The sequence below is a fragment of the Cricetulus griseus genome, chromosome 6, assembly GCF_003668045.3.
Source record: "Cricetulus griseus strain 17A/GY chromosome 6, alternate assembly CriGri-PICRH-1.0, whole genome shotgun sequence".
NCBI lineage: Eukaryota > Metazoa > Chordata > Mammalia > Rodentia > Cricetidae > Cricetulus > Cricetulus griseus.
The window spans coordinates 153,799,103-153,815,524 of record NC_048599.1 but is presented as its reverse complement, the minus strand read 5'-3'; the positions used below and the strand labels follow the sequence as shown (position 1 = coordinate 153,815,524).

At 39.2% G+C, this 16,422-nt stretch overlaps 1 protein-coding gene across 1 annotated transcript; it reads left to right on the top strand.

Annotated features, from left to right (window-relative positions):
- Positions 1–8,412: 8,412 nt before the first annotated feature.
- On the top strand, positions 8,413–8,745 carry LOC100750546 (SRA stem-loop-interacting RNA-binding protein, mitochondrial-like). Its single transcript, XM_035446719.1, has one exon. It carries the CDS (start codon positions 8,413–8,415, stop codon positions 8,743–8,745), a length of 333 nt encoding a protein of 110 aa, XP_035302610.1.
- Positions 8,746–16,422: the final 7,677 nt, after the last annotated feature.

The window sequence follows — 16,422 nt, the reverse complement described above, 5'->3', positions numbered from 1 at the left end:
CTGGGTAGAGGTAAGACTTACTGTTTTGACTGCTTTACTTTTCTGATCTTCAACTTGAGGCTTGAACCCCAATATCAGTCTCTGGGTCTTTTATTTTCGTGTGACAACCACTGCCTGGCAACAATGGGATTTTTTTTTTTTTTGAGACAGGGTTTTTTTGTACCTTTTGGAGGCTGTCTTGGAACTCACTCTGTAGACCAGAATGGCCTCAAACTCACAGAGATCCCCCTGTCTCTGCCTCCTGAATGCTGGGATTAAAGGCGTGTGTCACCACCTGTTGTCAGACCAAGGAATTTAATGGTGAACAAATTTCAGCATTGTATTATAAGTTTAGAGAAGAAAAGCCTAAGGTTTCCAAACATCCTACTTTAATTTACCCAGTCATGTTACAGGAACAACTGCCAAGTGATGGACATCCCCAAGGTTGTACAGGGTTAAATGGACTCCTGTGGAGATGTTAGATTTAAAGAGATTCGAGGAAGCTATAGTCTCATATGGCATGCATTCACCTTTTGTGAAGCAGATGTTAAACTGGTGGTCTGTTTGTAACAGAATTATCCCTCAAGACTGAGAAGATTTGGTTGTAGCATTTTTGAGCCTGTTCCTCAATTACAGTGGAGGACCTGGTGGAAAGATGAGGTTAAGACAATTGAACAATGAAGCAGGGCTAGAGTATGGAAATCTCTCAAAATCAGCTTCTTGGAGAAGGAGACTATGCTACTTTATGAAGGCAATCTCAGCTGGGCATTGGTGGCGCACGCCTTTAATCCCAGCATTTGGGAGGCAGAGGCAGGCGGACCTCTGTGAGTTCAAGGCCAACCTGGTCTCCAGGGTGAGTGCCAGGATAGGCTCCAAAGCTCACAGGGAAACCTTGTATCGAATAACCAAAAAAATAAAAAATAAAAAAATAAAGGCAATCTCTGTGTGATAACCATACCCTGGATTTATGCCAAGCAGCATGTTTGAATGTTTGGAACAGAACTGGAGAATTAGGGAAGAAAATTGAGTCATTTAATAAAGTTGCACAGGGCACAAAGGAAACCTTCATGGGTTTCTTACAAAGACTGACTTCAGCAGTAAATAGAAGGATACCAAATTCAGAAGCTAGACAAACAATAATTGAATATCTGGTTTTTGAAAATGCTAATGCACAAGGCAAGAACAGCACCCTTGGAGGAATGGATCTGAGATACAATATTGAATCTCATGACCATGGTGCTACTTGAATAAAAGAGGTGATTTCCCAAGGTTTGCAGAAAAATCAAAATGTTAAGTTTTTCAATTGTGGCAAACAAAATCACTTAAAAAATAATTGTAAACAGAAAAAAATTGTAAACAGGCCTTTCCTAGAAAGAATGTTTTTTCTAAGAGTAATTCAAACAGAACACCCCTACCTTCTGGATTATGCAGAAGACGTGGCAAAGGGAAACCTTAGACAATGAATGTAGATCAATAAAGGGCAGTCAAGGCAAACCTTTGCTGTTGGGAAACACCCTGAGGGGCTCTCACAGTCCCCAGGCCAAATTCAGTTCAGTACTTTCCTGTCACCATAGAGGAAACTCCTTCCCAGAGCAATTAAAGAACCTAAAACCTATTGTAAGAAACCATACTGTTCTGGATGATAGAACAGCTATAGAAGAGGGAACAAAAAAATTCAGGAGAAACCATGAAGCAAATATTTTGGCAAACTTCTATAAATGAACAAAGACAAAAATTAAAAATACAAATAAGCCAGGAGTTGGTAACATGCATACCTCTAATCCCAGCACTCAGTAGGCAGATTTTGAAGCCAGTATGGTCTACAGAGTAAGTTCCATGACAGTCAGGGCTGCTACACAGAGAAACCCTGTCTTGAAAAACAAAACAACTCCCCCCACTTAAAAAAACCAAAAAAAAAAAAAAAGAAAGAAAAAGAAAAAGAAAACAAAGATGTTGTCATTGAAGGTCTTGTAGACACAGGTGCAGATGTAGTAATAATTGCACCAGAATCTTGGTATCCAAATTGGCCTGTTGAGGAGGTAAATGTTCAGCTTTTGGGGATTTTAAGTTTATCTCAGCTCAAGATGGGTCAAATGTATAGGTCAGAAGGAAAATTAAAATCGAGGAAAATTAAAGCTATTTGTGGCTGACTCAACATAGCAATGAATTTGTGGAGACGTTATTTGTTACAACAATGGAATAATCAGATTAACATTCCTCCAATCTTAGAAACAAACCATAAATTAATGTATGCTTCTGGGGAAATATTAGAAAGTATTATAAAGTACATTCATCGACCAGTCAGGTTGTACAAAAACAGGGCACAACAGGTGTTCATCTTCCAAAGACACCAACAGCCTTGCCTTTAAAATTGTCCACAGACAAAACTGTATAAGTTAAGCAGTGACCTTTAACATCAGAGGAACTGCAGGCCTTAGAACATCTGGTACATGAGCAGCTAAAAGCTCAGAATATTTAAGAATTAAACAGCCCAGCAGGTGGTGGTGGCACACGCCTTTAATTCCAGCACTCAGAAGGCAGAGGCAGGTGGATCTTTGTGAGTTCGAGACCAGCCTGGTTTACAAGAGCTAGTTCCAGGACAGCCTCCAAAGCCACAGAGAAACCCTGACTTGAAAAACCAAAAAAAAAAAAAAAAAACCAAAAAAAAAAAAAAAAAAGATTCAAACAGCCCATGGAGTTCTCCTGTATTTGTTATTGAAAAGGAATATGGAAAATGGAGAATGGTAACAGATCTAAGAGCTGTTAATAAGGTGATTCAGCTAAGCCAATGGACTCTATAGTCTTTAATTTCTTTGCCTTCTTTATTACCCAGATAGCCTATTATAGTTATTTATTTAAAAGATTGTTTCTTTACTATACCTATACAAGAAAAACACGAAAAAAATTTGCCTTCACGGTGTCTATTTACAATAATTCTCAGCCTGCCAAGAGATATCTATCAATGGAAGGTTGTCCCCCAGGGAATGTTAAATAGCCCCATCCTGTGCCAAAATTTTGTACAAAAGCTGTTGGAAAGGATACATAAACAACTTTCTCAGTCTATAGTTTACCATTATATGGACGACATTTTACTAGCTGATTCAAATGTAGATATTTTAGAAACAATGTTTAAAGAAGTAAAAATTTTGCCTTGTTGGGTATTACAATTTGCTCCTGAAAAAAATACAAAGAGGAGATTTTATTAATTATTTAAGATATAAAATAGGTCTACAGAAAATTAGACCCTAAAAGGTGCGAATTGGGAGAAATTGATTGCTGACTCTTAATGACTCTCAAAGATTGCTAGGAGACATTTCCTATCTACAACTCACTATTGGGGTAAAAAGTGTGAACTGAGTAATTTGTTCAAAACCTTAGATGGTGACAAGGACTAACTAGCCCAAAAGAATTATCAGCTGAGGCTGAGAGAGAATTGGGTTTGGTGGGAAAGAAATTACAGGATGCACTTGTGGATCATTTGGATCCTGAGCTTGACTGCATTCTGTTAATTTTTACCCCCTCAGCCTTCTCCTACAGGAGTATTAATGCAGATGGAGGATATTAACTTAGAATGGATCTTTTTACCACATAAACCAAATGAAAAATTAAAAACTTATGTGAAAAAGGTCTCAGAGTTAATCCTAAAAAGAAAACTGAGACTTCCTCAATTATCAGGAATAGACCCTTTTACTAATTGCAGTAAAATTGTGAATTGCAGAAATTGTACCTTTTACTAATTAGGAAATTGACAAATTAGAGGTATAAAACGAACACTGGCAAAGAGCTTGTAGTAATTTTTGGGGGGGAGAGATTAACAACAAATATCCCAAAAGCAAGAGAATTCAATTTATAAAGAGAATTAACTGGATCCTTCCTCACATTGTATGAGGAATGCCAATATCTGGAGCCCCTACAATGATGCAAGTAAATCAGCAAATTTAAGTAAAGTGGATCTAAGTCCTTATAATTCTGTCCAAAAGTCAGAATTATATGCTATTCTCATTGTGTTAATGGACCATAAGGAACCTTTCAACATAGTTGCTGATTCACAATATGCAGAAAGAATTGTTTTACATATTGAAATTGATGACTTTATAACAGATGATACAGAATTAACTTTGTTATTTATTCAGTTACAAGAGATAATCAGAAATAGGAATCATCCCATATATAACACACATCAGATCACATATGGGTCTGCCAGGTCCTCTAGCAGAAGGTAATGAAGAAATTGATTGGTTATTAATAGAAAGTATTCTGCAGGCCTACAAAAACACCATGTTAATAACAAAGGCTTAAAAAAAAGATTTTTCCTTCACTTGGCAACAATCCAAGGAAATTCTAAAAAAAAAAATGTCTTTCTTGTTCCTTCTATAACCAAACTCCTTTATCTACAGGAAGCAATCCTAAATGTATGCATAGAAATGAAATTTGACCAATGGATCTGTTGCATTTTGCAGATTTTGGAAAATTAAAATATGTACACCATACAGTAGACCCATTTTCAGGATTTCAATGGGCAACTGCTTTGAGCTCTGAAAAGGCTGATTCCATAATTATACACCTCTTAGAAGTAATGGCTATTATGGGTATACCTGCACAAATTAGGACTGACAATGATCCAGCATATGTCTCTAGTAAAATGAAACAGTTTTTTTGCATATTATAATATAAAACATATTACAGGAATATTACACAATAGTACAGAACAAGCAGATGTTGAAAGATCTAATTGCACTCTAAAAGAAATGCTTAATAAACAGGTAGGGGGAACCAAGACCCTCCCAAAGGTAGATTACATAATGCCTTATTAATCTTGAATATTCTTTTTTTTTTACAAGTCTAAGCCACATTTATTTGCACATATATAGTAATGGGCAACAGATACTCCAAGTCCATACAAATTTATAAACAAAGTTAAAGATCACTTGGTACACTTCTGTATAGTTTACATAGTCAAGCCTAGATGAGCTTCCTTCATTGTGTAAACTTCCATACAATACTTCCTTAAACAAAAATTCTTGAAAACATATACTGGCATGTTTCAGTTATAGTCAACAGAAAAGACAAGACCACAAATTCAAAAACCAAGTTCAGAAGATACTTTTACCGCTCCCCCCCACCACCCAGGAGGTGATAACTATAACAGATTTATACACTATGTTGTTATCACACAAGTAGCTGTGAGGACAGAGAATGATGTTCCCATAGCCATGAAATGACAACCAAATTATGCTGTTTAAGTTATCTACCAACTGAATGGTTTAAATGAAAAACAGGAAAATGCTTAGATTAAAATAGTAAGATGGGAAATAATTAAATGTTTAAAAAGAACTATTCCTCGTCAAAGCTGTAAAGACCTGGTAACTCAAAATAACTGTTATCAGGCAAATCCAAGTGATGAAACTTTCAAAAACATTCTAATTATGTTCAGTATCTTGTGGCAAACTGAAAATGATATAAAGATATTTATTATACAAGTGTTAACAAGGACATCCCCAAAATAATGAAAGATGCACATTTATTTCTACAAAAAGCAATGTATGGTACAGAACATAAAGGAACAATTTAAAGATTTACCTATTAAAATATACAGATTCTGACTGAAGAGTAATAGGGTATTTTAAAAAGATGACAAGGGATGTTAATCTTTTTTTATTATTATTATTTTTACATATTTTGGAACCTCACATAATTTTGATAAATAACTCTTAGAAAATTACGCAAAAAGTACAAGAATGTCTGGTAAACAAACAGTCTGTATTTTCCAAAAAGAATTTTTACAACATGCAATTCTTAAGGCAGCATTCCCCCTTACAAGGTAACCCTTTTACTCATCAAATCTTCTGCTGCAAATAGGCTAAGAAAGCCTGGCTTCTTCCATTAACGCCTTTTGTCTTTCCTGTCTGATTTTCGGTCTCTTTCACTTCTTGAAGATCTTTTGTCTGATCGGCTACTTTCTGATATAGACCCTTTTCTGTCAGATCGGGAATTCTTATCCTTTGATCCTTTTGTATCTCTGCTACTACCACCTATGGAAGATTTGTGACTTCTTTCTAGTCCTGAAGTGTCCCTTCGCTTCCGGTCCATGCTCCTCCTGTGCTTTCTATCTCGGTTATGTCCTCGGCCCCTACTGCGACTTCTACTGTCACTGCTACTGCTAGTGCTGCTGCTGCTGTCTCTGCTGCTGCTCCCACTGGTGCTGGAACTGCTACTTGAACTGCTCCCACTACTGCTGCTGCTGCGGCTGCTACTCTTACTTGTCTTATTTGTTGCTCGACCTCTGCTTCTGCTCCTAGTTTTGTTTTTATTTTTGTTTTCTGAATGTACTGTCAAGACTGGCTCTACAGGCATCTCAGGGAGTTTTATAGACTCTATAGGAAAATCCTTCCGCTCAGGCAGTAGATTCCCTTGCTCCTGAATAACCTGAGGTGGAGGCTGCAAAACTGCTAATGGCAAAGTCTCTGGCTGAGTAAGAGGCTGGGACTGGAGCACAGGTTGGGGCTGAGAGTGGAGCTGAGGTGGAGCTGGCTCTGGGGCAGGGGCTGAGGTGGGGGCGGAAGCTGAGCCTCTTTACAGCCAGTTGAAATTTGAACCAAATCTTGAATATTCTTAATTTTTTTTTTTTTTTTTTTTTGGTTTTTCGAGACAGGGTTTCTCTGTGGCTTTGGAGGCTGTCCTGGAACTAGCTCTTGTAGACCAGGCTGGTCTCTAACTCACAGAGACCCGCCTGCCTCTGCCTCCCGAGTGCTGGGATTAAAGTCGTGCGCCACCAACACCTGGAGAATATTCTTAATGTTAATGAGAAAGGAACAACACCTGCAGAGAGACATTGGACAACAGAAAAAAATCTTTGAGTCAAATCAGCCTGTGTACTTCAAAGATGTGTTGACCTCAGAATGGAAACCAGGATATGTGTGCTATGTTTGGGAAGGGGTTTTGCTTTTGTTTCCACAGGAGAAGAAAACTATGGATACCATTAAAATTAAGATTCAATTTGAACAGGAAAGACCCTACATAAGGAGAAATAGCTCATCTACCAATGTGACAATCCTACAATTGTAAGGAAAACTCATCAAACAAGGGTCAGGGCAGGGGTCTGTTTTGTCTTTACAGGAGAATAGAAATGCCCATATCAGACAAAAATCAAAAGGCCTTGGACATCTAGACGTCTAAAGGAGAAAGAAAAATGGTCCAGAAAAAAATCACAAGCAAAGAAAGCTTTGATCCATGATGCCTAAACATCAATATCTTAATTCTCAGTATATCGGTTGTCCTGACTCAAATAAAAATCAAAGCTGGGCTGGAGTGGATGGCTCAGCTGTTAAAGGCTAAGCTCACAACCAAAAATATAAAAATCAAAGCTGATTTTGGAGTTGGAGCAGAGCTGTCTCCTTTTCTAAATCCAAGCATGTTATTAAAAGAAAAATTCAGAGTTTCTGCCTCACATCAGAAGAGTCACCTGGTGTGGAAGAAAAGCAAAAATTTTAGGGACTACTGCTGTCAAAACTCTATTATCTCCTCCAACTTTTTTTCTCTTCATAATTATTTTCATCTTTTTGGTACCTTTCTTTGGATATATATCTAAAATTTAAACTTTCCATTTTGATGTTAATAATGTTTTAAGTTCTTCACAGCGAACAATAAATTATAACAGCAATCTCTGAAGTCTCCAGAAGGAAGATGGCGCCCCACAAAAGTGACTCTGCCTCGTTCATAATGATGACATTGAGCCTATAAACATCACTCTGAGATTGGCTTTGGACTACAAACTGTTCTAGATAATTCCAAATTGGCTAGTTGAGATGGTCCACCTTCTTACAACACTCTAGCCAGGACTTCAGATTAGAATTTGAGATATGCCTTACCCACACTACTCAGAGACTGGCTACAAAGTTACAGCTAGTCCGCATGAAACTTAACCATTGGTTTAGTTTTTTACAGGATCCCATAAGAGATACTGTTGCGATTCTAAGAAAACAATGCCCCTCTCCCAACAGATTTTGTTTTCTCAGGGTTATGGATAATTGTCTTCTGTTGGGAGCTGATTATAAATTGTAATAGGGTTGGGGTGGAACAATGACGTTTTGATTCAGGAATCTCATTTGGAAAAGGAAAAGGGAATAGATAGGATAGGATAAGGTAGATTAGTGTATGTGCTTATAAACTATTTTAGCAAATATTAGTTTTAGACAATTTACATTGGTATAGATTCTTGTATATTGATACATATGTAAAATTATTTTTGTATTCCTGCCTAAGGTAATTTGTATATTGACACAAATTCAAAGTTATAGTTGTCATATTGTGTATGTTCCTATTTCTATTTGCAAAGTTTCTGTTCACAAATGTAAAATTAAGTATGTATGTTTCTACTTCTGCTTAAGATATTTTGTATATTGATACAAATTAAGAATATTTTTGGATTTTAACATGGCAGCCTCTGCTGTGGGCCGAGCAATGGCGCTGCGTACTCGTGGTGGTCAGCATGTTGCTTTTATCAGGAGAATTCCTTGGACCCTGGCGAGTGAGCTGAGAAAACATTTTGCTCAGTTTGGCAATGTAAAAAAGTGTAATGTACCTTTTGACAGACAGACTGGCTTTCACAGAGGCATGGGTTGGGTTCAGTTTTCTTCAGAGGAAGAACTTCAGAATGCACTACAACAAGAAAATCATATTATTGATGGACTAAAGATGGATGTTAAAGCTGGGAAACAAAGGGTTTTGCAAAGGGCTCAAACATCTGATGAAGACAGAGACTTCTGAGATGATTACTGTACTACCCATTAAATAAATATAACTGGAAAAAAAAAGAATATTTTTGTTGGGCTGTAGGTTAAGAGCACTGACTGCTCTTCCAGGAGTCCTGAGTTCAATTCCCAGCAACGACATGGTGGCTCACAACCATCTGTAATGAGATCTGGTGCCCTCTTCTGGCTTGCAGGGACACATGCAGACAGAACACTGTATACATAATAAATAAATAAATCTTTAAAAAATGATATCTTTGTTATATTGCACTATACATTTCTACCTCTGATTAAGATATTTTTATGCAGCCTAGTCTACAAGAGCTAGTTCCGAGACAGCCTCCAAAGCCACAGAGAAACCCTGTCTTGAAACCCCCACCCTGCAAAAAGATATTTTTATACATTGTTACAATTTTGAGGTCATTATCCTCATGCTACACATCTGTTTAAAGACTATTTTTATATTGTGAAGCTTTAGTCTTTAAGCTGTGTAGGTCATTAAGAATTACAGGTTAGCTGGGTTGTGTTGGCACACACTGTTAATCCCAGCACTCGGGAGGCAGAGGCAGGCGTATCTCTGTGAGTTCGAGGCCAGCCTGGTCTCCAGAGCGAGTGCCAGGATAGGCCCCAAAGTTACACAAAGAAACCCTGTCTCGAAAAACCAAACCAAACAAAAAAGAATTAGATGTTAACAGTCACACATGTTTGCCATACTTACACTTGCATTAGGTTCTCTAGATGCACAGAGATGTACTCCACATAGGTAAGTAATCTTCAAACACTTCAAAGACCTACAGAAAATGTCATTTAAATGTTTTAATAGGGGGCTGGAGAGATGGCTCAGAGGTTAAGAGCACCAACTGCTCTTCCAGAGGTCCTGAGTTCAATTCCCAGCAACCACATGGTGGCTCATAACCATCCCTTATGAGATCTAGTGCCCTCTCCTGATGTGCAGATATACATGGAAGTAGAATGTTGCATACATAATAATTAAATAAAGTCTTTTAAAAAATATTTTAATAACTTAGAGTCCTGTTGACGTGAGACATGACTGCTCCTGGCAGCACTGAACTACTCCGAAGAAAATGATGGGCAGAGAAGACACTCCATATGGAGCTTGCTTTCTTCTTGGCAAACTGACTTATCAGGCAAAGAACTGCCCTTGCCTAGACTGCTGACAGTAACCATGCTGTCTAATCTGGACAAGCAGGACGGAAGGAAAAGGAACTGCTGAAACTTGCCAAGACAGGGTAGGACAGTCTTCTGAATCTTCCTGCTTCTGAAATGGTCTGTCAGATATTCTAGGCCTATAGCCAAAGTTGGTTGCCCCAACATTTCAGAGAGAATTTGGGTGACCGTCCAGGAGCCAGCTGTTTCTGTCAATTCTTATACCTTTTGGAAGTCGCTTGCTTATGCTTCCTACTTATTCAGGTAATATTATTTTCCTTCTCAGATCTTTGATGGGGCTGAAGACTAGATGGTCAGAATTACTATTTTCTCTTATCTTAGCTAAGGTATCTTAGGGACAAGACTTAGACTCTTCAGGATAGGACTGCTATTTGGAACAATCTGTTATTTGCCAATTATCTATAACTGGGACATTTAGTGTGTGTTTCTTGCTTGATGCTTTTGTTGGTTTTAGTTCTGCTTTTTATCCTTTTTGATTGTTTGTTTGTTTGTTTTGTTTTTTTTCAAGACAGGATTTCTCTATGTAACTGCCATGGCTGTCCTTGAACTGACTCTGTAGACCAGGCTGGCTTTTAACTCACAGAGATCTGCCTACCTCTGTCTCCCAAAAGCTGGGATTAAAGTTGTGCGTCACCAACACCTGGCTGTAGTCAGGTTTTTGTGTATGTTATTACCCTTTCTCCTGGACAATACTTGATAATTGTGGGTTGTTATTTTTTTGAGACAGGGTTTCCCTGTAGGTTTGGAAGCTGTCCTGGAACTTCCTTTGTAGACCAGGTTGGTCTTGAACTCACAGAGATTTACTGTTGTCTTCCTCCTGAGTACTGGGATTAAAGGCGTGTGCCACCACCTCCTGGATAATTGTTCTCATTGTATATAGTTTGGTTTAGAACCTTCTTATTTAGACAAAAGTGGTCAGTGTAGTGGAAAATTGCTCCATCCATGGCCTTGGGTTATCTGACCCATAGAAGTGGTGGTTCTTGTCTGCCACAGGACCCCCTTTAAAGGAGAGAAGGGGTAGTCTCACTCTTGCTCTGGCTTGTGCTTGGTGTAGTCAAGTGGCAGAGAGGCAATGCAGGATCAGTGGTGGCTGGATCAGCATCAGCTTCTGCTTTGTATGCTCGAGTTTGTCTTTCCATTGTGCCACTTAATAAATTGGTTAATATACTTTTTGTAAATTCTTACTTCAGGGGGATATAGATATGATAGGATATAAAGGTAGATTATTGAATCTACTCTGAAAAGGAAAAGAGGGGAATATAGAATGTGGTGGTATTTTGTTTCTTCTCTAACAAATAAAGCTTGACAGGTGGGGCTGGAGAAATGGCTCAGAGGTTAAGAGCACCAACTGCTCTTCCAGAGGTCCTGAGTTCAATTCCCAGCAACCACATGGTGGCTTAAAACCATCCGTTATGAGATCTGGTGCCCTCTTCTGGTGTGCAGATATACCAGAATATATGGAAGCAGAATGTTGTATACATAATAAATAAATAAAATCTTTTTAAAAAGACACACATACAATCAAATTTTTTTTTTTTAAAAGCTTGCCTGAAAATCAGAAAGTGGAGCTAGACATTTGTCCCGAGCGCTGTATGTTCTCCCGGCAAGAAATACACGCAGGACACTCGGATCCTTCTGCAGACAAGCTTTAATGCATCTTGAGAGTTGGGAGAGCATAAGCTTACCAGAGCGGAGACTCTGAACCAAGAATCCCTTTCCTTAATAAAGGCTGGCAAGCAGCCGCCTGGGACGTGTTACCCTATGAATGGCTTCAGCTCCTCAGGCCAAATGAGCCACGGGATAGGCAGAGATCAAAGGAATGGAGATTACCCAGCGCCTGTGAAGTAATTTACATCTTGGTGTCTTCAGGCACCATTATTGTAATGGAGAATGCAGGAACCGGCTCCCTACAGACATTAGCTAACTATAAAGGTCTGGAGGTCTTTACAGACAGACAGGAAGTGATATGGTTGTGGGGGAGAGAGGAGCTCTTCTTGGCTGGGAAGTTGAGAAGGTGAGATGTGGCTCTGGCTTGCTCTTTTGTCTCTCTGATCTTTCAGCATTTACCCTTATATCTGACTCCAGGATTTTATTATTAAGACCTATTAGAATTCAAGTGCAATAGAAATAGGATAAAATGGTAAATTATTGAATCTACCTTTAAACCAAAATAGCAACTACTAGTCTTAAATATTTTACATTGGTATGGATTTTGGTATACTGATACAAATTTAAGATTATTTTTCTTAGAACATACTGTATATACGTTTCTAATCATGGCCAAGGTATTATACCTATACAACTCATTTAACAAGCTAATGCAAGTTTTTAGCCCTTGAAAGTTATTATCACCAACTATTTAGGATAATAAGGAAATGCAGGTTAGCAATTAGTCATTTATTACAATTGAACAGTTGTATTGGTATGTTTTCAAGGTCAAACATATTTTAGATAGATAGGTCATCTTCAAAAACCTCAGAGTTCTATAGAATATGGCATTTTAGATGTTTTAATAACATTGTTTTTTTTCTTTTTTTTATGACAATGAGACATGTCTGCTCCTGGCAGCACCAATCTACTTGGTGATGGGCATCGAAGAAACTCCACATGGAGTTTACCTTCTTTGTGGCAAAACTAAGCCACTGGGCAAGAAAGTGCCATTGCCTCCACTGCTGACAATATGTTGTCCAAATTGGACAAGCAATACACTAAAGAAAGGAATGCCAAACTTTGCCAAGACAAGGTTGGGATAGCCTTTAATCAGGAAAAACAGTGATATATGATAGACCCGTAGGCTGTCAGGATCAGCCAACCTGTGGAACGTGCCTGAAAAGGGGAGTGAGGTTCTCCAAAGGAAAGAGACAAAAGACAGAAGATAAAGTAGGAGGGCTCTCAGTGAGTACAGTAGATGCTTTGAATAAATTTCTCATACCCCTTTTATACTCAAAGCAAAAAGGGACTGCAAAAGACTTCATTACCATGATGCAAAGAACAAACAAGCATAATTACCTCCTTGTTTAATCAAAACATCTAGTAAACATGACCTAAGTCAAACATCTTATTATTTGGTCTTGAAGAACAAGACATCAAGCAGCCACACCTTTGTTCAGACATCCTGTTATTTGGCCTTGAGGAGCAAGGATAAGTTTAACTTTAGGTTGTTTTTTGCAACCTTCCAGATCTACCTGTCATTGGTATATACATTCTACAAAGCGTGCCTTGTCTTAGGTTGACTGGAGGCAAAAGGATTTTACCTGTCTTTGACTACCAGCTTCTGTTTATAAAGGGTCAAGGGAAAGTGTGTAGCTGGACGCCATGTATCTCTGAGCCAACTTTCTATCGAGAGTCCAGAAGAAACTTGAAAATCATAGGCAAGCAGATAGTGCCTAGCCATACACACGGGGTAAAGGGTAGCCAAGATGAAAGAGCCACTTTAAATTTGTTCAGGATTCCTCCAGCAGCTTCAGCTACATCAAAATCCAAATCTGCTTTTTTAAATCATCAAATCTAAAGACTCCTTAGCATCATGGCAAATTCCTCTCAGATGAGCTCTAACCTTTTTTTCCATCCAAAAACACTTTCATTGTGAACAGAAGAGGTTACAAACATCAACAGGTTAATACCATTATTCTAGTATGATTATTAACAATGGACACACAATTGCTTAAATTCTTATTCTCATAACTTTGATCCAATCATGGGACAAGAAAATGTTTTTGTGGTGGGTGAGGAATAAGTAACTCTGTAATTCTGAACCTTTTCTTTTCCCTCTCCTAAAATCCAATGCATTGCTGCTATCAACTTCCAAAGATACATTTGAGTTGTTCCAGTTCCCAAGTACTAAATACTAGCAGCAAACACTTTCTCCCCCTCCTCCTCATCTACTGAAGAGGGGCTTTAGCCACACATCGCCTCCAAAATAGTGCTCGATTGCTCCAAGTCTCTTTCCCACAGAGGGGAGATCTCTGAGGCACCTGCTCTCCAGACCTCCTATTTCGACAGCAGATGAACACTATACTGCCTAAGGTGACCGACCTCTGCATCCCAAGATATAGTGTGGACAAATGGCCAAACACTCAGCCACAGATTTATTTTTGGAAAAACAGATAGGTGTTCCCCAGCTGGATCCAGAATAATTAAAACTCATGGGGTTCTGGGAAATTTGTGCAGCAGGTCTATCAAGAAGGCAGGAAACCATTAACCATCACTATAATCTCCTTCCCTTCCCAGACTGCATGATGTAATATCGGAGGACCAGGAACATAGGCTCACCAAATCTCATTCCAACTCCTGGGGGAGCACTACCAGCCACACTATCATCAGGGCTGGCACTCCTCTGTTCCACACACTGCACCAAGTGCTCAGACAGGAATCGAGCTTCATTTTCTTCCTGTGGAACAAACAAACAAACAAACATGCCCTCGACTCCAAATTAAAACAGGGTTGGGGCCCTTCCATAATCCAGTGCAAGGTTCCTTCTGTTTCACTTGAGCAAAAGTTGCTCAAGTGCCATCATTCCAAAATCTCTCCACAGAAGATTGCTCACGGGCATCCACATTCACAAAGTTTAAACCCGAGAGGCTGTGATTTAATGCATCATGTAGTGACTGAGGACATAACTCCCCCACTCTTTAGGTTTTTTTTAAAGTTGCATCTTGAGCCTGCCATGGGCTTCTTCAGCAATACCTTGTCCTTGAGGGTCATAAGGAATGCCTGCTTTATGCTCCATTTTCCATTGGGAAAAAATTGCTGAAATTCTTAACTAATATATCCCAATCCATTTTTAAAATTTCCAGAATCCCCAAATATGAAAACATGTTAAGCAATGAGCTATCATGTTTGGTGGTTTCCCCAATTTTTGCAGTGGCTATCAACAGCCCTGAATAGGTCTCAACTGTCAGAGGCACATATTTTAATTTGCCAAATTCTGCAATATGAGTAAAATCCATTTGCCATAAATGGTTAGGAAGCAGATCTCAAGGATTTACCCCTAAGGAAGGCATAGAAAAACACTTTGACCAACATCATATGATTAACAATCTGCTGAGCAACTTCCCTGCTAGGGCTAAGTTGTTTTATTAAACTTCAGCTCTTCTGATGATGAAGGGCATGTGACTGTTGAGCCAATAATACCTGGGACAAGGTGACCATTTGTGTTAATTTATCAGCTGAGTTATTACTGTCAGCCAGAGGGCCAGGAAGATTGGAATGAGCCCTAATATGACCCACAAAGCATGGCAACTTTCTTTGATGAATGGCATCTTGAATTTGCTGAAACAGCATCCTAACCTGACCATTACTAGCCCCAATGCAGGGAACAGTCTCTATAGCTTGGAGGTCTCTAAAAATATAGTGACTATCACTATACAAATTAAATGAATTCTACAAAAAGCTGGGAAATCCTAGCTATAGCTCATAATCCTACTATCTGAGCTGAATCTGGAGCTGTTTATACTACATAACCTTTACCATAATAACATAAGCAGCCCTTTCACTGGAGGAACCATCAGTAAAAACCAGCACAGCATCTTTTATTGGATCTTTCATCACTTTAGGAAGTATAAAGGAATGTATTTGGGCAAATTGCAACAATAGAGCACCTGGAAAATGATTATCAATTTGGCCCAAAAACTGAGCAAAAACAATTACCCACTAATCATTATTTTGAAATAACCAATCAACTTGTTTAGTAAAAGGAACATTGATCACACTTGGTTTTCTACCAAAATACCGTGCAGATCCTATCCAGTCTTTTTGTACCACACAAGGGTTCAACACTCAGGCTGGGGGAGATGCAACCACCATAATGGCCCATTTGCCATAGCACAGCTGTTGTAATCTGTTATGCAGGAAGCACATAGATTTCCCATGGCGTCATGTAGCTGGAGTTTCTTTCCAGCCTGGTCCCACAGCCGTTCCAGTCCCAAATATACACACAGACACTATATTAATTTGTAAATTGTTGGCTTGTAAGACCGCAGGAAGCTCAGGCCTCCAGGATCTCAGCCCAGGACCGTGGTCACCCCAATCACCAGGCGGAGTCGAAAGCTTAATGCAAACTGCATGAGGCTTTATTGTTGTTTAACGAGCTAACCCCATGTTAGCTCGGTTCTTTCATCCACCCACTATAGCGGATGGCTAGGAAAGACAGCTCGAAGCATCTGCATAGAGATCTTATAGGGCAGCGAAAGGGGAGTGTCTAGGGGTACTCACAGGCTCAGGATTGGTGTGCCTCCAGGCTTGGAGGGTTTGCCCTGTGTTGATTGGTCAACTGGTTGTTATGGCTCATAGGCCCTCCTAGGGTGGTTGCTATGCTCTGCGTGTCATTGCTGTGCACTTGTCCGTAAAGCACACCCAGAGCCGTAAAGCATAGCACCACCAGCTAACTTCTGATTGGTTCCTTGCCACGAGGCAGGCATCTGACCTCCTAGTGACCAAGGCAAGGTCAGGGCAAGCATGTGTTCGGCTGTTATGGCTGCCGAAATGGGGAGCTGGTCCCTTCAGG

Excerpts from the sequence above, each read along its gene's own strand:
- LOC100750546 (XM_035446719.1), top strand. The coding sequence starts at position 8,413 with ATGGCAGCCTCTGCTGTGGGCCGAGCAATGGCGCTGCGTACTCGTGGT.